This window comes from Rattus norvegicus, chromosome 2 (assembly GCF_036323735.1).
Source record: "Rattus norvegicus strain BN/NHsdMcwi chromosome 2, GRCr8, whole genome shotgun sequence".
Lineage (NCBI taxonomy): Eukaryota > Metazoa > Chordata > Mammalia > Rodentia > Muridae > Rattus > Rattus norvegicus.
The window spans coordinates 236,410,919-236,428,921 of NC_086020.1; the positions used below are offsets into that span (position 1 = coordinate 236,410,919).

The window sequence follows — 18,003 nt, forward strand, 5'->3', positions numbered from 1 at the left end:
TTAAATGTTTTCCTTCATAAGAGTTGCTGTGGTTATGGTGTCTCTTCACAGCAATGGAACACTGACTAAGACCATCTCAATTACTAAAAATTGCCATTCTACCTATGGTGAAAGTGTAGGGATGTGTATTCCATAGGCTCATCAGAAATCTTAATCTCAAACTTTTGGCTGTCAAATTGGCAGTTATGAAAGGGACATAAAGAAATTTCCTTGTGAATGGTCCATTTCATTACTTTAGCAATTTTAGTAGTGTTATTTAGAAATTAACTATGATGTGAGAGTTGCATGAATTCTTTTAATTTGCACAACTGTGGTTCACCAGGTTCTACATGCATCATGTTCCCTGAGGGTTTGTTAAAACACACGTTGCTGTACTCCACCCTGGAGTTTCTTATTCAGCAGGGATCAGAGAGTTTGCATTTCTTATAAATTCTCAAGTGGTGCACTGCTGGCCAGCGAGCTGTTTCAGAAGTACTGCATGCTTCACATCAGGGAGGCGGTACACGTCAACCTGTGTATTACTTGTGAAAAAACAAACAAACAGGAATTAAGGTCATATAATTTGTCTAAGACATAGGGTGGTAATAGTGCTAGGTTTGAAAAAATTGCTTGATTCTATAATCTATATTGTATTCCAAAGTCTATAGTCTTAATTTCTGTGCTAAGTAGTTTTAGGACCTACCTATTCTGTCTAGACAGAATAGCAGTATGGCTGTGTTGTAGCAATAGCAGTTTGGGTGGATCCTAGTAATAAGGCAGGTCTCTACAACTCTCAGTATTATGGTCCAAATATATTAAAACATGGATGTTGTGATACGGTCCTAATCAAAGCCAGTGGAGGGGACAGTAATATACTCCCAAGAGAAACTTCCTTATGCAGATAGAAGTGAACAAGGGGAGCATCCTTCCAAAGGATATGGGACAAAAGGAACCCTGGCGACATGCCTGCAGTGTCCGCTTATGACATTTATCTTTTTGTTGTTGCTTACTTTTGAGACTGTTTTAATTATTCTTCTCTTTCTTTCCTTCCTCCAAACCCCTCCCTGCTCTTCCTCACTCATATCCTTAATCGTTATTGATGCAGTATATATGTACACTGGCACACACACACCTCCATATATTCCTAAGTATAACATGTTGACTCCATATAATGTTACTTGTATGTTTTCAGGGCTGACCATTTGGCAGGGAACCCCTACTAATGTGCTCCTTCCCGAGGCCCAGCTCTCCCTCTCCCAGCTTTGTTTAGTTGCCTTTAGTTCTTTGCACAGGGCTGAGGCCTAATGGGCTTTCTCCTCTGGCCTGTTTGCTGGTGTCCTCTGCTCATGCCTGGGCAGACACACTGGTAAGACTTTACGGATGCAGCTTCTGAGTTACTAGGAGACGCAGTCTCACAGCACACTTCCCGATCCTCTGGCTGCTACAGTCTTCCGGCCGTCATCGGCGATGTTCCCTGGGTCTCAGGTGTTCTCCTGGAGGACTAGGTTTGTGCAAGATTTAAGAGCTTCTGTGCTAGGACTTGAGTACAGCAGTCTAAGGCAGTAATGAACAGGCAGTGGGTGGTGGTGGTGTGCAGCGGTGGTGAAGGGATGGGTCAGGCCTCAGTAAGTAGTGTGCGGGCGAAGGTTCTGTCACTATGAGATTGCTAAGGCAGGGGGCTCTCATTAGTGCGTGTTCTTGTACGGGAGAGTATGAAGGAGGTGTGTCACAACGGCTGGGTGGAGCTCTGCGGACTTGACACTTCGGCTCAGGACAGGGCTCCTACTTTGGTCTTAGTTGCTGCACACGGCAGGTTGGCAGGCGAGCTAGGTTTTGGGGAAGTCTGTCTCCATCTTCCATGTCTCTGCAAAGACACTGGGATTCCAGATGATTGCTGCCATGGTTGGCTCTGAGTGATGCTGGGGATTCAAACTCAGGTCCTCAGGCTTGCACAGACATTTCACCAGCTCCTCTATTGCTCTTTCATCAGCTAGACAGAGTGTTACTAGGTAACGGAGGAAAGATTCTGAGTGACGATGACAAACATCTCGATTTCCACCAACAGTCATTAAAGGCACCTTCCACACCCACTTCTGTAAAACACGGAGGCCAGTAGTGCTCAGCTTTGCCCGTTCCTCAGCTTCAGTGCCAGGGGCCATAGGGAAGGACTGAGACGGATGGAGCAGCATCCCCACGAGCAGGTGGAGGGAAGTGGAGGGAAGGGAGGGTTTACTTGTGAGCCTAAGCACATACAAGGCTTCTAGCACATAAGGAAATAGGGACACAAAGAGCTAGCTGCACAGTGTTCTTCAAAGCAGTTTATTAGTGAAAAACTGGAAACCTAAAAATTCAACAGTAGTTTAACAAAATGTGGCACATATGAAGAAATATCATGCATCCATTAAAAAAGATGTAGAAATACATATGACACAGTAAGATAGGCATGGCACTGTTGAGTGAAAAAGTTACAAAACAGCATGTATAATTTGATCCCCATTAAAAAAAATCTGTAAGTGTACAGAGAATCTGGAGGCCACACCTCAGACAGCACTTCTTAGACGATGGAACTGTCGCCATGTTTTTATTTTTACCTCTAAAATTTTTTTGTCAGTTTATTATGACTTGTATTAATAAAAAAGTATTAATAATTCTTAAAAAGTCTACTGCCGTAGAAGTGAGCTTAGGGACTGAGGTACAGAGGTGTACATACATTAGTCTAATATGGCCTCACTGGCTTCTCAGGGTGTCTCGAGGCTAAACCCCAATTCAAAGGCACTGTGTGGAAGTATGGTGGTTAGAGCTCATCTTTGTTTAAGCTGCGGTTCTTAGCCTTCCTGGTGCTGTGGCCTCTAATCCAGTTCCTCATGTTGTGGTGACCCCAACCATAAAATTATTTTCATTGCTACTTCATAACTTATTTCGCTACTGTTATGAATCATAATGTAAATATGTGTTTTCTGATGGTTTCAGGCGAGAAAGGGGTTGAGAACCACTCACTGCTTTAGACGATGGGGCCACATTCCCAGAGACCTGTGTCACCCAGGTCCTGCTGTTCTAAGCAATACTTTCCTTACTGACACTAAATGTATCCTTCTACCTTCATACCCACTTCTTAGACTGGTCTGAAAGAACCTCAGCCAGTTACAGTGGTGGTAAGGCTTACAGAGGCAAGGGGAAATGTTCAAGTGTTGTCAAATTGTAGGCGCCTGAGGGTGAATGTCCACCTCTGTCAGCTCTGCAGTGCCTCTCACAACTGACTACTGCAGGACCATGCAAATGGCTTACTGTACAACTGAGGGGCCCTGCTTCCAGAATTTGGCTCAGTAGGTTTTGTGGGGGAAGACACGGGTATTAGCATTTTTCCCTTTTACCCAACAAGTATTTATTTAGCATATATAAGAGCTGAGTGCTAAGAGTAATTTATGATTAACAGAATTATAGTCTCTATCTTAGAAAGGCTACATTCCAAAGTGACAGTTACATGCTAAATAAATAAATTATAAAAATAACATAATTACAATTAATAGTTAGGACATAGTAACGAAAGTAAAATTAAGTTTTTGTCTTAAAATATTAAAAAGGGGGTTGGGGATTTAGCTCAGTGGTGGAGCGCTTGCCTAGCAAGCGCAAGGCCCTAGGTTCGGTCCCCAGCTCCGAAAAATAGAAAAAAAAATATTTAAAAGGCTGCCACAGGGGAGATTAATACTACTAATCCACAGGCCCGTGTAGACAGAAGTATAAATAAGGTAGAATATTTGAAAGCATCAATTAGCATTTTCAACAAGTTCCCAGCAGTGCCGAGACTGCTGGTTTGAAGTCTTGTACTTTGCCGACATTCCAATTAGGACAAAGTGAGGAAGGCAGGTGTGGAACTTTTTTAACATCAGAGTTTTATGGTGCAACAAGTGCACAGGGAAGCAGAGAGCTTGGAGCACACCTGCCTGTCAGCCATGCTCCCCTCCACAGCTCTGCACTCTGGCTTGTGCAGCTAGACAATTCATTTCAAAGTTTCAGGTGTTGGAATGGTGTGTGACAAAGCACAGCTGTCTTGAGACCTCTCTGCATAAGCAAGTCTGTCCGATCCTCTCACCTTCTCCCTGCTACTTCACCTCAGAACCATCCTTCCTAACTAATGCTGGCTTCCTTTTGCTCCTGTTTGGAAGGTACCCGATTGGGAGGATGGGCTGTAGCAATCTGGGGATGCTGGCCTTAGGCTTATTTTCCTTGTCTGTCAGTGTGAGGTACATTCTCATTTTAAGAACCTCATCTCTTGCAACGTGAATTTTTTTGATTAGCACCATGAAAAAATGTTTAACTATAACCTTGTAAGTTAGATTACTTTAAGGACAAAGGTGGCTAAATTTTACTTCTTTTTTAGTTTGTAGAGGGCCTATAAATATCTCCTTGTTTATTATTTCACAAATATACGCAACTTCCACTCATTACTGTGCTATTGAATTATGCTCAGGGGCTGAGGGTTGATTTAAATAACTGTGAATTGCACCATGAATTAATTGGCTTTCTAAGAGTTTTCTTCTATGCTTAACAATTTCCTTAGGTCTTTACCTGAGGGGAAACTAAACCCATAACTTTAAGTCAAAACCAAATAAACAAAACATCCAACCAAACAGTAAAGCTCATTAAAACAAAAATATTAAACAAAAGAACATGCCTAAACAATAGACAACGGTACAAGTAGCCTTTGCTCCTGTGAATATTACAGTGTGAATCCTCTTGTATCTAAGGGCATCCATCTTTAGTAGCAGCACTCTTGCTGGAAACAGAATACTGCATGGTGTCAGGGAATGAAAAGGGGCATCTGTGCTTACAAAATGTTTACTATATGCCAGGTCTTTGCCTAAATGCACAAAACACAAAGTAACACCTGTGGACTAGTCTCCTGTCAGGTGACATACTTATCCCCATTTTACTGATAAAAAAATGGCAGCTCTAAATCTGAGTTGAATTCCAGGAAGTCCAATATGTGAGGATACAAACACAGAATCAATTCAGCCCATATTTATATTTTCCCCTGTACTGCTCTAATTCCCTAAAACTTAATTTGATGAACCAAGCTGCTGTTTTAAGTCACCCACACTTTTACAGTCCCTTAAAAACTAAATATGGACAAATATAACAGATGGCATTTAGGCTATGAGACTTCCTTTCTGAGGGAGAAAAACACCACCAACAAAACTGCATTCACTTGATTCTCTAGAACACTAGCATCCCAAGCTGTTTTTGGAGTTCCTTAAGTATGTAACAAGTGTGAGTCAGAGCTTTACAGAACTAGGAAACTGCAGAGGAATTGATCTGACAGCAAAGAAATAAAGGGGTGTTAATGCTGGGACCAAGAACTAAATTTCTCCATGTTTACCAAGCTCTTAGGCACTCTTAACACAAATAGATGCTCTAAAGTGCTATTTAAATACTACTTCAGAGCTCAAGAGTTTACGATCCCAGAGTCTCTGAGTAAACACACTGCACTTTTGTACCTCATTGTTAAGCTACTCTGAACGGATTGATGCTCTCTTGGTTCTGGGCCCAACACAACTTTTCCTTCTACCTGGTCAACTTCTGACTTCTCAGATCCAAACTAGGTAATTCCTAACACAATGCTTCTATTTCCTCCATCACAACATCAGTCCTATTAGAGGTTAATGTTTGTCTTCTTTAAGAACATCTTGTTCACAGAAGTATACTTAGTTGATCAACAAAGTACCTGGTCCTCAATAAATGTCCTTTGAATGGATGGATGGATGATGAATGAATGAGACCTGAAGACCTAACCAAAGAATTCCTCACCTGGCAATGTATAGCAACTTGTGCTATGGATAGCACAGCCCTTACAGCACTTCTCCAGTTCCAACTGTGTCATTAGTCATCTCCAGGGAGCGACAGTATAACCGGAGACCCTGATGAGGACGGACTTCACCCACTGCATGCCTACTTGGCCTGTAAGGAATGCTGATGCACTACCCTGTGTTTTACACACTTCTTGCTCAACAACAAACCGTTACTGTAGTGTAGTATCTTCTCAATGTTCTGATTAAGCAGCCAATTTTAGCAACTGAATAATCTTAAAATTATTCTTAGTGAATGAATTTGTCCCCGGTGTTCTACAACCTTAACAAAATTATGAAATAAGGTAATACTTTTCAAGACTCAGGTTTAGAAGAAACTATCCAGTAGTGTATTAAACATCAATAAACTGAACCCAACCCAACCCAAACTCCAAAGCCAGGAGACCCTACTAAAGCCTAGCACTTAAGCCATCTGATTTCTACTGGGCAGCAAGGTGAAAAGGGGTTTTTATTCTTTGGCTATTGTACCTAATAAATGAGTCACTGGCATCATGCACAATAAATTTATTTTGCATAAAAGAAAAAGCTCGCCGTTAATGAAAAATTCAGTAGAAAAGAATCCTTTTGTTTTTAAGTTGGGACTCAAAAGTAGAACTTGTTTGTTAGTGAAACCTCAGTAGAAAGAGAATTGTTTAAGAAAACATTCTTGTCATGAAATCGCTAACATAAATTCTGTAATGAAGGATTAACCATGCAGGTTTATTGGCAAACAGCCAGTTTCTGATGGCTTGTAATTTTTCTTTTTCAGTCTCTTGTGACTTTAACATTGAAAGTATTTAAACCTGCTTTAGAGTTATTTATATAAATATGGTGTCATGATGGGCAACCTCTCATGGTCTCCCTGAATTAATTGAGAAGCTCTAAGTAGGTAATTGGCACCTTGCCCTTCTGATTTCCTCTCTCCCCCATTAGCCAGTCGGAGTCCATTCCAACGACACTGAACACAGTGATTACCTACAAAATAGAATATTTCCAATTATTAACTATATTAAAAATAGGCATATAGCAAATATAAGATTTGTATTAAACATTTATTCACTATTTAAAGACTTAAAATATCCATTTAGCTGAAAAATTATGGAATTTATCAGTGGCAATTCTATGTATAAATAAAAGTTTTACGTATAAACATTTAAAACATTATTTCTATTAATCTATTATATAAAATAAGAAGTTTGAGGTGTCAATATAACAACTGAAATTCATAAAGCCTTCATCATAAACTATTCCCATTAGCAGCGAGGGCTTTACACTTTGCTCTAATGGCAGACACGGTGTGCCTGGAGGTAACTTCCTTCCTACACAGCTCTCGCTCACCTCGTCTGCCAGGAGTGACAGCTCCGTACTGTTGGCAGCGTCATAATCGTACAGCACCCTGGCCTTCCTGGTGCTGCTGGAGTCTTTAAGGTCACTGAGGTTAGGAGGACAGGTGATTACCAGGCTACCTGTTGAAGCCACAGCAGAAGGACCAATGGTATTTGACAAAGTATACGGCACAGGTGTCCCAGAAGTCTGATTGTTGTTAGAAACATAATTGGATGGAAAACTGTTGGGAAAAAAAGAAGAAGAAGAAGAAAAAAAAGAAAGAAACTTCACTTATCTATTTTCAAGTGATTAGGTTCCTCACTATCACCACTTGGTGGCACCATTTACCAACCTTCCCATGGTAAAGATGCAGCTCAGTGAGGAAGGTCTGTCTTTCTCTTCCCTCTGAGGCAGCACTCAAATATGAAATCCTTGAAGGTTTACTTCAAAGCTGTCTCTCTCTGTTGACTTAAATTTAAAGAACACTTTGGCCAACATTCCTCTCTGGGGTATATATGTGTGGATGTTTATTCTTAACTACTGCCAAGAATATATATGCCATTTATATTTTTGTACACACATGCACGCACGCACGCATGTATATAAAATCAATGTCTTTTCCTCTGTGAATTGTTAAAACCAAGAAAAGCTAAACAGTAGGCAGTATTGTAAAAGTGTAGCCTCCTTATTATCATCATTATTATTACTATTGTTATCATTTAGAAATATTTGGTTGCCTGAGCTCTGTCAGGAAGCCAATACATCCCATTCCCCTACAGCTGAGTAACGAGTACGTACTGTCTAACACCTCAGCACTGCTACCTTAAGAAGAACCAATGTCATGACTACTTTAAGGGACATACAGACTGACAGAGAAAACATTCAACTTAATTTATTATGATTGATAATTATGACGAAATATAAAACTCAATAGGAGAATATAGCATATTTTACAAGGTAATTTTTCTATTAATTTTAAAGGAAAAATACAAGTCCTACTATAAACAAGTGACATAGTGTAGAGTTTCCAATGTGTTTAGAACTGCCTGTGCTTTACACTGAAACATGAAGCCCATGCATGCTAGGCAGCATGAACTCCATGCCTCGGGAAATAACAGCGTCCTCACAGCTTTCCTATTTATCTTACGTTATGCATGCATGCGTGTACGTGCACTACACACGCCTGTTGGATGCCCTGGACCTGAGGTTAGATGGTTCTGAGCTACCTACCATGTGCGTGTTGGGAATCAAACCCAGGTCTGATGCTCAAGAGCAAGTTCTCGTAACTACTGAGCCGTCCACAGCCTGAAGAAATTCTCCTATGACCACCATGCTGCCTAGAACCAGTCAGCCACCAGCACCAGGCCTATTACTCTTACCTCCTGCATCTGACTGCAGAGGCCAACAGTGCTCCCCAACAGTGCTCCCCTCCTCACCCTTCCCTAACCAGCTCTCCAGACCTGTACATCAGCCATACACTGTCCACCATCTTTTGTTGCAAATATCTGATGGTAGATATGTGGAATGATATAATATAATTCTTATTGATTTTAATAGCCATACAGACAATTTGCCTTAACCTTTAGCCTCTTACATGCATGGACTTCTTCTGTGTTGATTTTTGACTGGGTCCCCGCAGCTGTCTGTCCTCAGCCTCCCTCCCTCTAGACCTCACTAATCTCAGTAGACGTAAGGTGAGGAAGTGTCTTCTTTGATCACATTTCCTCTGGTAATCCCACCGAAGCAGCCTGCCAGTCCACACTTGTGTCCCTCATGTCCACTCAGTCACCCTGAAGCAGCCTGCTGGTCCATACTAGTGTCCTTCCTGTCCAGTCAGTCACGGTGCCCACGCTGTGCCCGCAGCCTGCACTCTTTCACATCACTACACTCACTTGGTACAATCTTCCCAACACTCCGACTCAGTACTAATGTAGCCACTGTGTGGGAAGAAGAAGGAAAACTCTGTGGCTTTGTCTTACATTTGTGAGCAGAGCCCCCTAACCTGGTCCACAGTGCTGCCTGGCACTGTTAATTAGATCTAGGCGATTCACTTGTTTTCCTGGTGACCATTTTGTAGTCTCTCATTTACCTTAAAAATGGTAGCCATTCTCCCCAAATCCTTGCAGCCGGCTGATGCTGACAGACTTACTCCTTTTTAATGAGGAGGAAGTCAAGGGAAGTATGCCTAGTCTCCTACTGCCAAGGGCTGACTGCACTTGGCGGCTGATCCTGCTCTAGGTACCCAGGACTGCGTCTTGAGGGAGAGGACTCTAGTGACCCCTCCCCTCTGTCCAATACAACTGCATGCTCTCAATCTGTTTTGTCATTCTCCTGGGAGGCCACTGTGATTTCTGAACTTAAGGAACATACCTGCAGATGCTCTTCCCTTTGGCTGTGCTTTACGGAGAACTACCTGGAACCTTTGCTCAGTCTGCTGTCCCAATTCCTCTTCCAGCCTCTCACACAACAACGCCGACGCCATGGCTAGCCAGCTGCTCTTGTTCACTCAACTGTCTTCGATGATTGAGACTCTAGAATTCTCTCTGGCTTGCCATCGCACCACAGAGCCCAGACTTACATATCTTTTATTTGTAAAAAAGTGCTGAATGGTTAAAGCCTTTTAATTACCAAAAAATTAATAAAAAAACCCACTAGCTTTGTGCCTGGTGTTTGTTTCCTTATGTATGGTTTCCTGACAGTGTCCATCCTGTGTGGTGGTGAAGACAGCAACGTCTATGCAAAACGCTCAGGAGGAGTCTGGAGAGCATGTGGGCACAACGAATGCCCTTACAGAAGTGACAGATGTTACTCAGCTACTCCGACCAACACTATCACAGCCTGGCTCTTCTCTCTAGGAACAGCTTTGGGTTGGTTAGTGTGGTCTGGAAGCTTTGTTACTTGTTACGGTCTGCATATCCAAACCTACAGTAAGTAAGTAAGTAAGTAAGTAAGTAAGTAAGTAAGTAACTAACTAACTAACTAACTAGGTGGTGTTTCTCTGTCAGGATGGCCCCCCGCCAGTCCTACACTTGCAGGCATGTGCCTTACATCCCATCCTTTCCTGAAAAAGGATCTTGGAATAAACGGAAGGGTTAACATCCCCTTTACTCCTAATCACAGCAATACAGTCTGTGAATGTAGAAAGGCAAGATTGACTTTCTTCTCTAGGACAGCACTGGTTCTACTCTGTAAGGTGCTTGAAGAGTACAGAGATGTGGCTGGGTTTCCATGGCTGAGTGCCAAGGACAGGGTAGCCTAAGTATGAATGACTAACAAACAGGAGCCGTCTGCTACACTGGCAGCCTCAGGGCAGGTAGGAAGAAGTGTTTAGGTTTCCTAGGTTTAAACTGTTCTGCATTCAGACATGAATACTACCACCAAAACACCAAGCATGTAGACATGTAAGCCAGGCAGATCCTCCAGGAGACTAACAGTAGGCCACTGTATTCTGAAGATCTAAATTACCTTTGTGATGCTGCCTAACGTTAAGTGTAGGCCTAAACCTGAAGGATAAATTTGCAGGATGAACACTGCAGCGGCTCTTTTAAAGCTGTTTTTCTTGAGACAATGCTCTGCTGTTTTTCCTTCACATGTAAAGTGTCACTGCTCTTGCTCAATGGTTGTACAGATACATGACTCCTTACCACAATTTACTTTTAAGGCCATTCATGCTACAACTCTGTCACACCTCTAGCTGCACAAACAACTCCTTACCCACTAAATCACTGCTCTCACTGGAGTGAAAGTATCGCGGTGTCCCAGACTCGCCGCCTCTCTCTTGCGTATCCTGGTTTGCCTGTAACATTTACCCTTGCCTTGTTCATCTAGATGACTCTCACTAAAATAACTCCATCTGGAAGCTCAGCTAGAATCAGCAAGGCCATAATTAGATGTCCTCACTGCACCCTGCTCCTACCATTTTACCGAGTATCCACGGCTGATACTCTTACACTCATGCACGCATTGCTAAAACGTTACCTTACACATGAGCGTCACCAAGCACCAAACACCTAGCTTGTTTGCTTTTAAGTCCAGAATATATTTGGGACCCAAGGCAGGGACACTGAATATTTGATAGATAAATGATTCAGTTATGTGCTTTATGTACCATTTGCTTTAAGTATATTACCATACTCAAAATAATTATATAAGGGGCTTGAGGTCTTCCAAAGTTACAAACATGAATTAGCTTACCTTTAAGAATAAAGTGTTAATGTGGCCTCTCTCTCTTCCTCAACAAACAGCAGGAAGTATTCAGTAGTAAAATAAAAGTTAAGCCTCAATATCTTTCTTTATATGGCATTAGAAAACTATTCTCCTAATTATCTTGTCATCTCAGGTAACATCCTTTTGTGCTAGAAGAGCTAAAAATGTTCCTCAGAAGTCTGCTAATGACAGTAAGGCAACTGTAGGCAGCCTAAGGGTCCTTATCTCTTCTAAGTCTCATTCCTGCTGTTGGGTTATACATAAAATCTTAAAGTTTTAAGATTAAATTTCATTTATTTTCTGTGGTATGTGTGCATGTGCCATGGTGGGCATGTGGAGGTCATGTGCAGGTCAGAGGAGACCTTTCAGGCGTTCTCTCCTTTCACCATGTGGGTCCAGGACATTAGGCTTGGGGCCCGAGACTTTACCCAATGACAGTCACAGCTCCCATATATAAGCAATCTGAACGCCTTTCATCAGGACTGAAACAAATGGTGTCTTCTGCTGTTGTCAGTGAGCAGAGCAGATGTAGGCACAGGGCGTGTCATGCTTTGTCTCAATCATTTCTCTCCCTACTGCCCTCCCTCATGACTGGCTGGCTGGCCTGCAGAGTGGACTCTCTTGCTTTGCCTCCCCTCTTGCTGCTGCAGTGCTGGGGTAATAGACCCATGCTGTGGTGTCTGATACCCTCAGGTCACCATGCTTCTGTGCCCAGTGCTCACACACTAAGCCTGTGCTCCACCTTAATCATGACTTTCATAAGTAAAAGGGAGATGCTACCTTCCCAGTTGTTTTTGTAGGTCTAACATGTACTGGTAACATTGTGCATAGTAAGTCATCTGGGCTTCTACAAAGTCATTCAGACAGCGGAGATGATGGGCCTGCAATGGAAAAGGTACAGTCAGTTCTCGGAAGGTCAAGAGGCAGGAGCCAAGGGGAACAACGGGAGAATAAGCTGTAGTAACCTACTGTAAAGTTTAGTAATTGGAATATTCCTATCAGGCCTATTAAGACGAAACTACTGGTGAACAGTATGTTGACAAACTTCATTCAGCCAATGGGAACCAGCAGGAGGATTTATGAAGTATGCAAATGCGTGGTTGAGAGGTAAGAGAAAATGAACACAATTCCTCAGATCCTTGTAAACTGTCTTTACCTTGCCTCGAGAGGTAACTGCTACAGGAAGCCCTCCTTAAACGCAGTACCTCAGGGCGCCTTCATCACATGAACTCCTCCTGAGCTGCCTGGCGCTATCTTAGCGTCTTTTGTTGGAAATGATTTAACACTCACGTGTGTACTGCTGATTCCTTCCAGCAGAAGACGGGTAATCTCTGCCTGACGATCAAATTCACTTTGAGTTATTCTTAATTCCTGTTCAGACTGAAATTTGAACATACTGTTAGGCTCTCATTAGAAGACTCAGTCCACTTTACATATACCAAAATGAAAAAAAGAAAAGAAAGAAATTTCCCCAATGTACTCCAAATTAGAATCTGATGATACAAACTCTTTTGTGTGTCTTAAGTGGTTTTGAGTTTCTAGACCTACCTGTGCCACCAAACACAACTGACACAACTGATTCCTTACCAACACTCGACTCATGCCAAAGCATTACATTAAAAACCTCCAAATTATTACTGTGTGCTTTCCCTTTGTACTTAAAGTTAACAACAGTCTTCAAGTTGGAGTAGACAATTACAGAGTAGAGCCCCAGGCTTCCCACCCCGTGTCAGGTACCCAACACTGATGAGCGCAGGCTCTCAGTTCCCTTTAGGATTCTCAGCCCTAACTTTCCTTTGCAGTGTTTCCCAAGCTGTGCATGATAGGCTTTACTCACTAGCATCATAAGGTCAGAGCTAAAGTCTTTCTCCAGTTATATCTAGTCTTGAGTGTTGTGCTAGTACACCCATTTCAAAGGGAAACGGAAGTGCTCTAACATCCTGATTTGCATGATATAAATACCCTCACTGGGGCTTGTTTCAAGTTACCAAGATGAAGTCACTGACTTTGGAAATGAGAAGCAGGTGCCATTATTGACTTCTGTTTAGTGCTGGAACAAAATCATTCACAGAAAAATCAACAAAATCTAAATATACTAAATACTGACATTAAACATCTCCAAACTGGTTAGAAGTAGTTCTTTAGAGTTCATCTGAATAATGACCTTAATCCCACAATCGGAAGTGATGGCAGGTGACAGACTCTCTACCATAAATAACCAGTCATATGCGGACACTCAACCTCATTCCCAAGATGTCATAAAGCAAGGTCAAACAGTCTCCTTGCACAGCCTTCTTTATCCCGGTGACCCTTGTGGCTCCATGAACCAGTTAACAATGAAGCACAGGGACAGTTGCTCCAGAGTCCTACCTCAGAGTCCCCCTGTCCTCTCTCTGCTTCCTATGACCGATGAACATGTGACCAGCCAGCTAAGACCACCAACTCTCCCTCCAGAATGATAAGCCACAGTTAACTTTCTACCTCAAGTTGCTTTTTTGCCATGGTGTTTTTATCTCTCCATCTTGATTCTATGTTCAGCTTATATTCTCTACACACTGTTCTGCTTTTTTTTCACGTTAGAGGTTCAAAGAAATGAGAAGTCAGGGTGGACCACAGTAAGTTAAGAGAGTCCACACAGGAGGATGAGACCTTAAGTCAAGCATTTCACACGTTGTGCTGACAAACCACACAGTCAATAGTTCAAGAAGCGATGACTGAAACACACTTGTAGTCAGCAGCTTTGTACACGATAGAAGTTAAGGCCCATAGAGCTATCTAAATACCTGGGGCCAAGCTCACACCTGTCCTCACTGCTAACACCTTTGTTTGGAATGCAGACTTTGTAGGCCTGAGAGTAAATGATGAGTCCACGACAAATTTCTGAAGACCTCAAATAACATTTGAAATGAATCACTAAAATTATAATTTTCTTCTTTAAATTATTGAGTTATAACTTGATTTCCCAGCTAGAGAAAGTAAAAGATAGTAACAGAGGCAGAGGGACATCTGACTATAGGTGGAGACAGCTGACCACAGGCAGAGGGACATCTGACCACAGGCAGAAGGACAGCTGAACAGAGGCGGAGGGACAGAAAATCAAAAGATCCAATTGTCACATAGTATAATGATGGGTATCTGTAGTTATGATATTAACTATAAAGAAAACATATGCTATGCTGTGTAGTATGCAGCTTTAAATTATACATTTTGTGGCTCTTCCTACAAAATGACAGAAAAATTCATTTTGGTGCTCAAGAGAACCACCTTTAGTTTCCCCAGTTCTCTGAAGACATGGGGTCACAATATTTAGTATTCTTTACATTTAAAATCATTGAAACATAACCGTCAATAGATTAGTCAGGTATTTCTCCTGTCTTCTGGCAAGGCACTATATGAATACCACTCGCTTGACTCCTGTCTAGGGCTGCTCGTGGTGCGGGACGCGTCGAGTGCCATATGAACTGCTACTGTAACAGACTCGCTCATTTCCATACTCTTGAGAGTCTTAAAAGCTTTGTACCACAGGTCATAATGAGGAGTGGCTCCAGGCTGGGGCTCACCTAGTATTTATTAAGTGAATGACAAATTACATTTTTGTTTCCTGACCCAGGAGTTTAAGGTTTTACTTACTTTTGTCACTTCCTCTGCCCAAATCTAGCCAGCATTAAAAATTAGAGAGAAATATACAACATGAAATAAAGTTGGAATTTAACATTTTCTACGACTTAGTATAGAGAAATGTGCTTTAATTTAAATGGCATATTCTCTCCCTTACAAACTTAACACAGTAGTAATCTAAATCGGTGTAGCGGATATATTATAAAGTCTGCCGTTTACGTATATCAACACTACCAGTGTAAACATCATATAACTCTACAAAGGAGAATGGCCACCTCCTCAGATTGAGGAGTCCGCCCTATCATAGAGAACCCAGTCTCTCATGTGAAATGAAAGGTCTGAACTATATGATTTCTGACTTCTCTTTGAGGTATAAATTCTAAAATTTTAGAAAATAAAAAATACATCAAAGATATATGGACCCTGAATGCTACTGATACAAATATTTTTTGGGAGAAACAATCCCTTTGAAATATAATCATCTAAGATTTCCAGTTTGTTAAATATCATTGTAGATAGATGATAAACAGCTATAAAACGAATGCTTTTAATAAATCAAGCACAGTCTTCCTAATTGTTTAGGTTTTTTTACCACGGACAAAAGGAAACTATGATTTTCATAAATTAAAAATGACTGAAATAGTCTCAGCCTTCTCAATTACCTACAGACAAGACAATGGGAATAAATAAGTGCATTCTCTTGCTATCTAAGGAAAGGTACAATTTTGTTAGGGCTCCAAAAAAATCAATAGGTTCAAACAATAGTTAATACCAAAACATCAGGTTTTTTCCCTGCTTTCAGCTCAATGCTAAAAGAATAAAAGTAATCAACAACGATCCATTAATTATTAAGTATACTGTTGCTTTCTTGCCACTTTTAATGGAAGTGATTTATTTAGAATATAATTTCAAAAATGTTTTTGTGTGTATTATATGCACTCATTTGTGCATGCGTGTGTGCCTGTGTGTGTGTGTGTGTGTGTGTGTGTGTGTGTGTGTGTGCGTGCGTGCGTGTTGGTACAGAGATGTAGCAGGTAGAGGTTGACTACATGTGCCTTCCTTGATGCTTTTTGCCTGATTCTCTGGTCTGTCACTGAAGCTGGAGCATCAGCCCCAGGGACCTCCACCCCTGCCTTCAGGGTTGGGGTTACTGACGGGTACTGCAATACCTGGCTTTTATGTGGGTGCTGGGGAATCCAACCTCAGCTCCTCATGCTTGCAGGCCAGCACTGAACTGACTGAGACATGTATCCAGCCCAAGGACTATCAATTGCTATAAGCTAACATGAATGAACTGTGTCTATATTCACAATTTTACTTCATTAAAGCAAACAAAATCTCAAAAGTGTCTTCAATTTGAGCTCAATTTGTATGAACATTAACTATTGTAAACAATTTCATTATCTCACTCCAGGCTATCCCCATGCTGAAATTTTAAGTGAGTTAGCACTGGGTATGGAACAGGCCTGGCCACTGGGATCTGTGTCACCCAGGAATGGCAGAAATAACAATTCTATGTTGAATTTCAACAGTAATACAGTAAATAATGAAGTTACTAAGCAAAACTGAAAACCCAAAAGACTTTAAAAAAAAAAAAAAAACCCAATTTGTCTATTTTCGCGTTTTTCTAAGTAAGGTAAATCTTACTAATTTTCATCACTAAAAGTAACTATGAAATTTCAGCCTAAACTAACACTAAATGAACATCTTTTACTAGATGAAAAGGTGCATTACCCATGGTAACGCCTCTGTTTGGCACGGCCCACACATCTGGCTGTTGTAATGTGCTAGCTGTTCTTCCAACTGGCATTTTTGCTTGGACATAATCAGTGCTAACACCAGCTACTTAGATACGCAGCTAATAGCAAGAGAAGGCATTTTATGTAAGATGTAGAAAACACAGTAGGCCAACAAACCTTCAGCCATTTTACATGCAGGAAGTTGAGCATGTAAGAGAAATTTACCATAATGTTATCTCCTTCAGGGCGGGCCGAGTTTAGTTGCTTAAGTGCATAGGTGAGAGACAAAGAACACATTATACCCAGGAACACACTGAAAGAGTTACTTCTGCACAATAAAACACAGGCTGAACAGGCAGTAAAGCTCTTTTACTTAAAAAGAAACAAACCATACTGTTTCCTGCACAGGTCATGTAATAGTGCCTACCCAGACACACACAATTTTCAAGGCAAAAGCCATTGATTTCAAATCACTCATTTATGGGAAATATACTCTTTAAAAATTACAAATTAACACCATTACATTTTCATCTATGAAAGCCTATTTCATACCACCACATTTCGTTTTTAAAGCTCATTTCTATTCTGTGAACTTTTGGCATTTGCAACCATGTTCTCAGCCAGACCTTGCTTATTTATACATAATAAGCAATCCCTGTATTTCTAGACGCTGTAACTGCAAACGTGCGCAGGTGAGGTTAAGGTTATGACGGGCATGACCTCCTGCGGTTATGGGCAAAGGTTAAGACTGCTGAGGGAATACTTAGGTCACAGACACAATCCATGCTATGGAATTATCTGAAGGGACACTTCCTCATAGAGTCCTTTACATGCTAAAAAACACTAAAACCAATTTCTCTCCCAATTAAACAAAAGACTTTTTAAAAAGCTAATATTATGATTAAGTCACCAAATATGGGTGTCTTATAATTTAAATGCACTAATTCAATTTTCTCCTCGATTCTCTGACATGAACGTTTACTGATGTTTTTGTTTTGTTTTGAAAGTTTCTCACTCACTCCACACTGGCCTCAACATCAGAAGGCAGCTGAGGGGCTCTCAAGGGCTGGGATTACAGGCCTACCTATGTCTGCTTTTCTTTATTTAGTGGTGATGGGAACGGAATCTGTGGCTGAGCCACGGTCTCAGTGGAAGTCTTACTGTAGCAACACTTTTCATATTCACTGTGAAACGCTTTTAGTCTTGCTGTGCTGGCACATTTTTTGAGAGATGCTTCTGATACCCTTTTACCACTTTTCAACCCACAAACTAGTAGAGAGAAGTTACTCATG

At 41.3% G+C, this 18,003-nt stretch overlaps 1 protein-coding gene across 9 annotated transcripts in view; it reads right to left on the reverse strand.

Annotated features, from left to right (window-relative positions):
- Positions 1–275: 275 nt before the first annotated feature.
- Positions 276–18,003, reverse strand: part of Sh3glb1 (SH3 domain -containing GRB2-like endophilin B1) — a 34,032-nt gene continuing 16,304 nt past the window's right edge. For 2 of the 9 annotated variants that reach the window (XM_006233431.5, XM_063281446.1), the window contains exons 6-11: positions 16,889–16,975; positions 14,985–15,008; positions 12,645–12,734; positions 12,135–12,235; positions 7,161–7,389; positions 2,283–6,797 (exon numbers count right to left, since the gene is read on the reverse strand). In XM_006233431.5, coding sequence (XP_006233493.1) covers positions 6,690–6,797; positions 7,161–7,389; positions 12,135–12,235; positions 12,645–12,734; positions 14,985–15,008; positions 16,889–16,975 — 639 coding nt within the window. In that variant the 3' untranslated portion in view covers positions 2,283–6,689. Of the gene's footprint in view, positions 522–2,282; positions 6,798–6,855; positions 7,390–12,134; positions 12,236–12,644; positions 12,735–14,984; positions 15,009–16,888; positions 16,976–18,003 lie in introns of those variants that run through there. The other 7 variants (XM_017590681.3, XM_017590682.3, XM_006233433.5 and 4 more) reach the window with 7 other exon arrangements.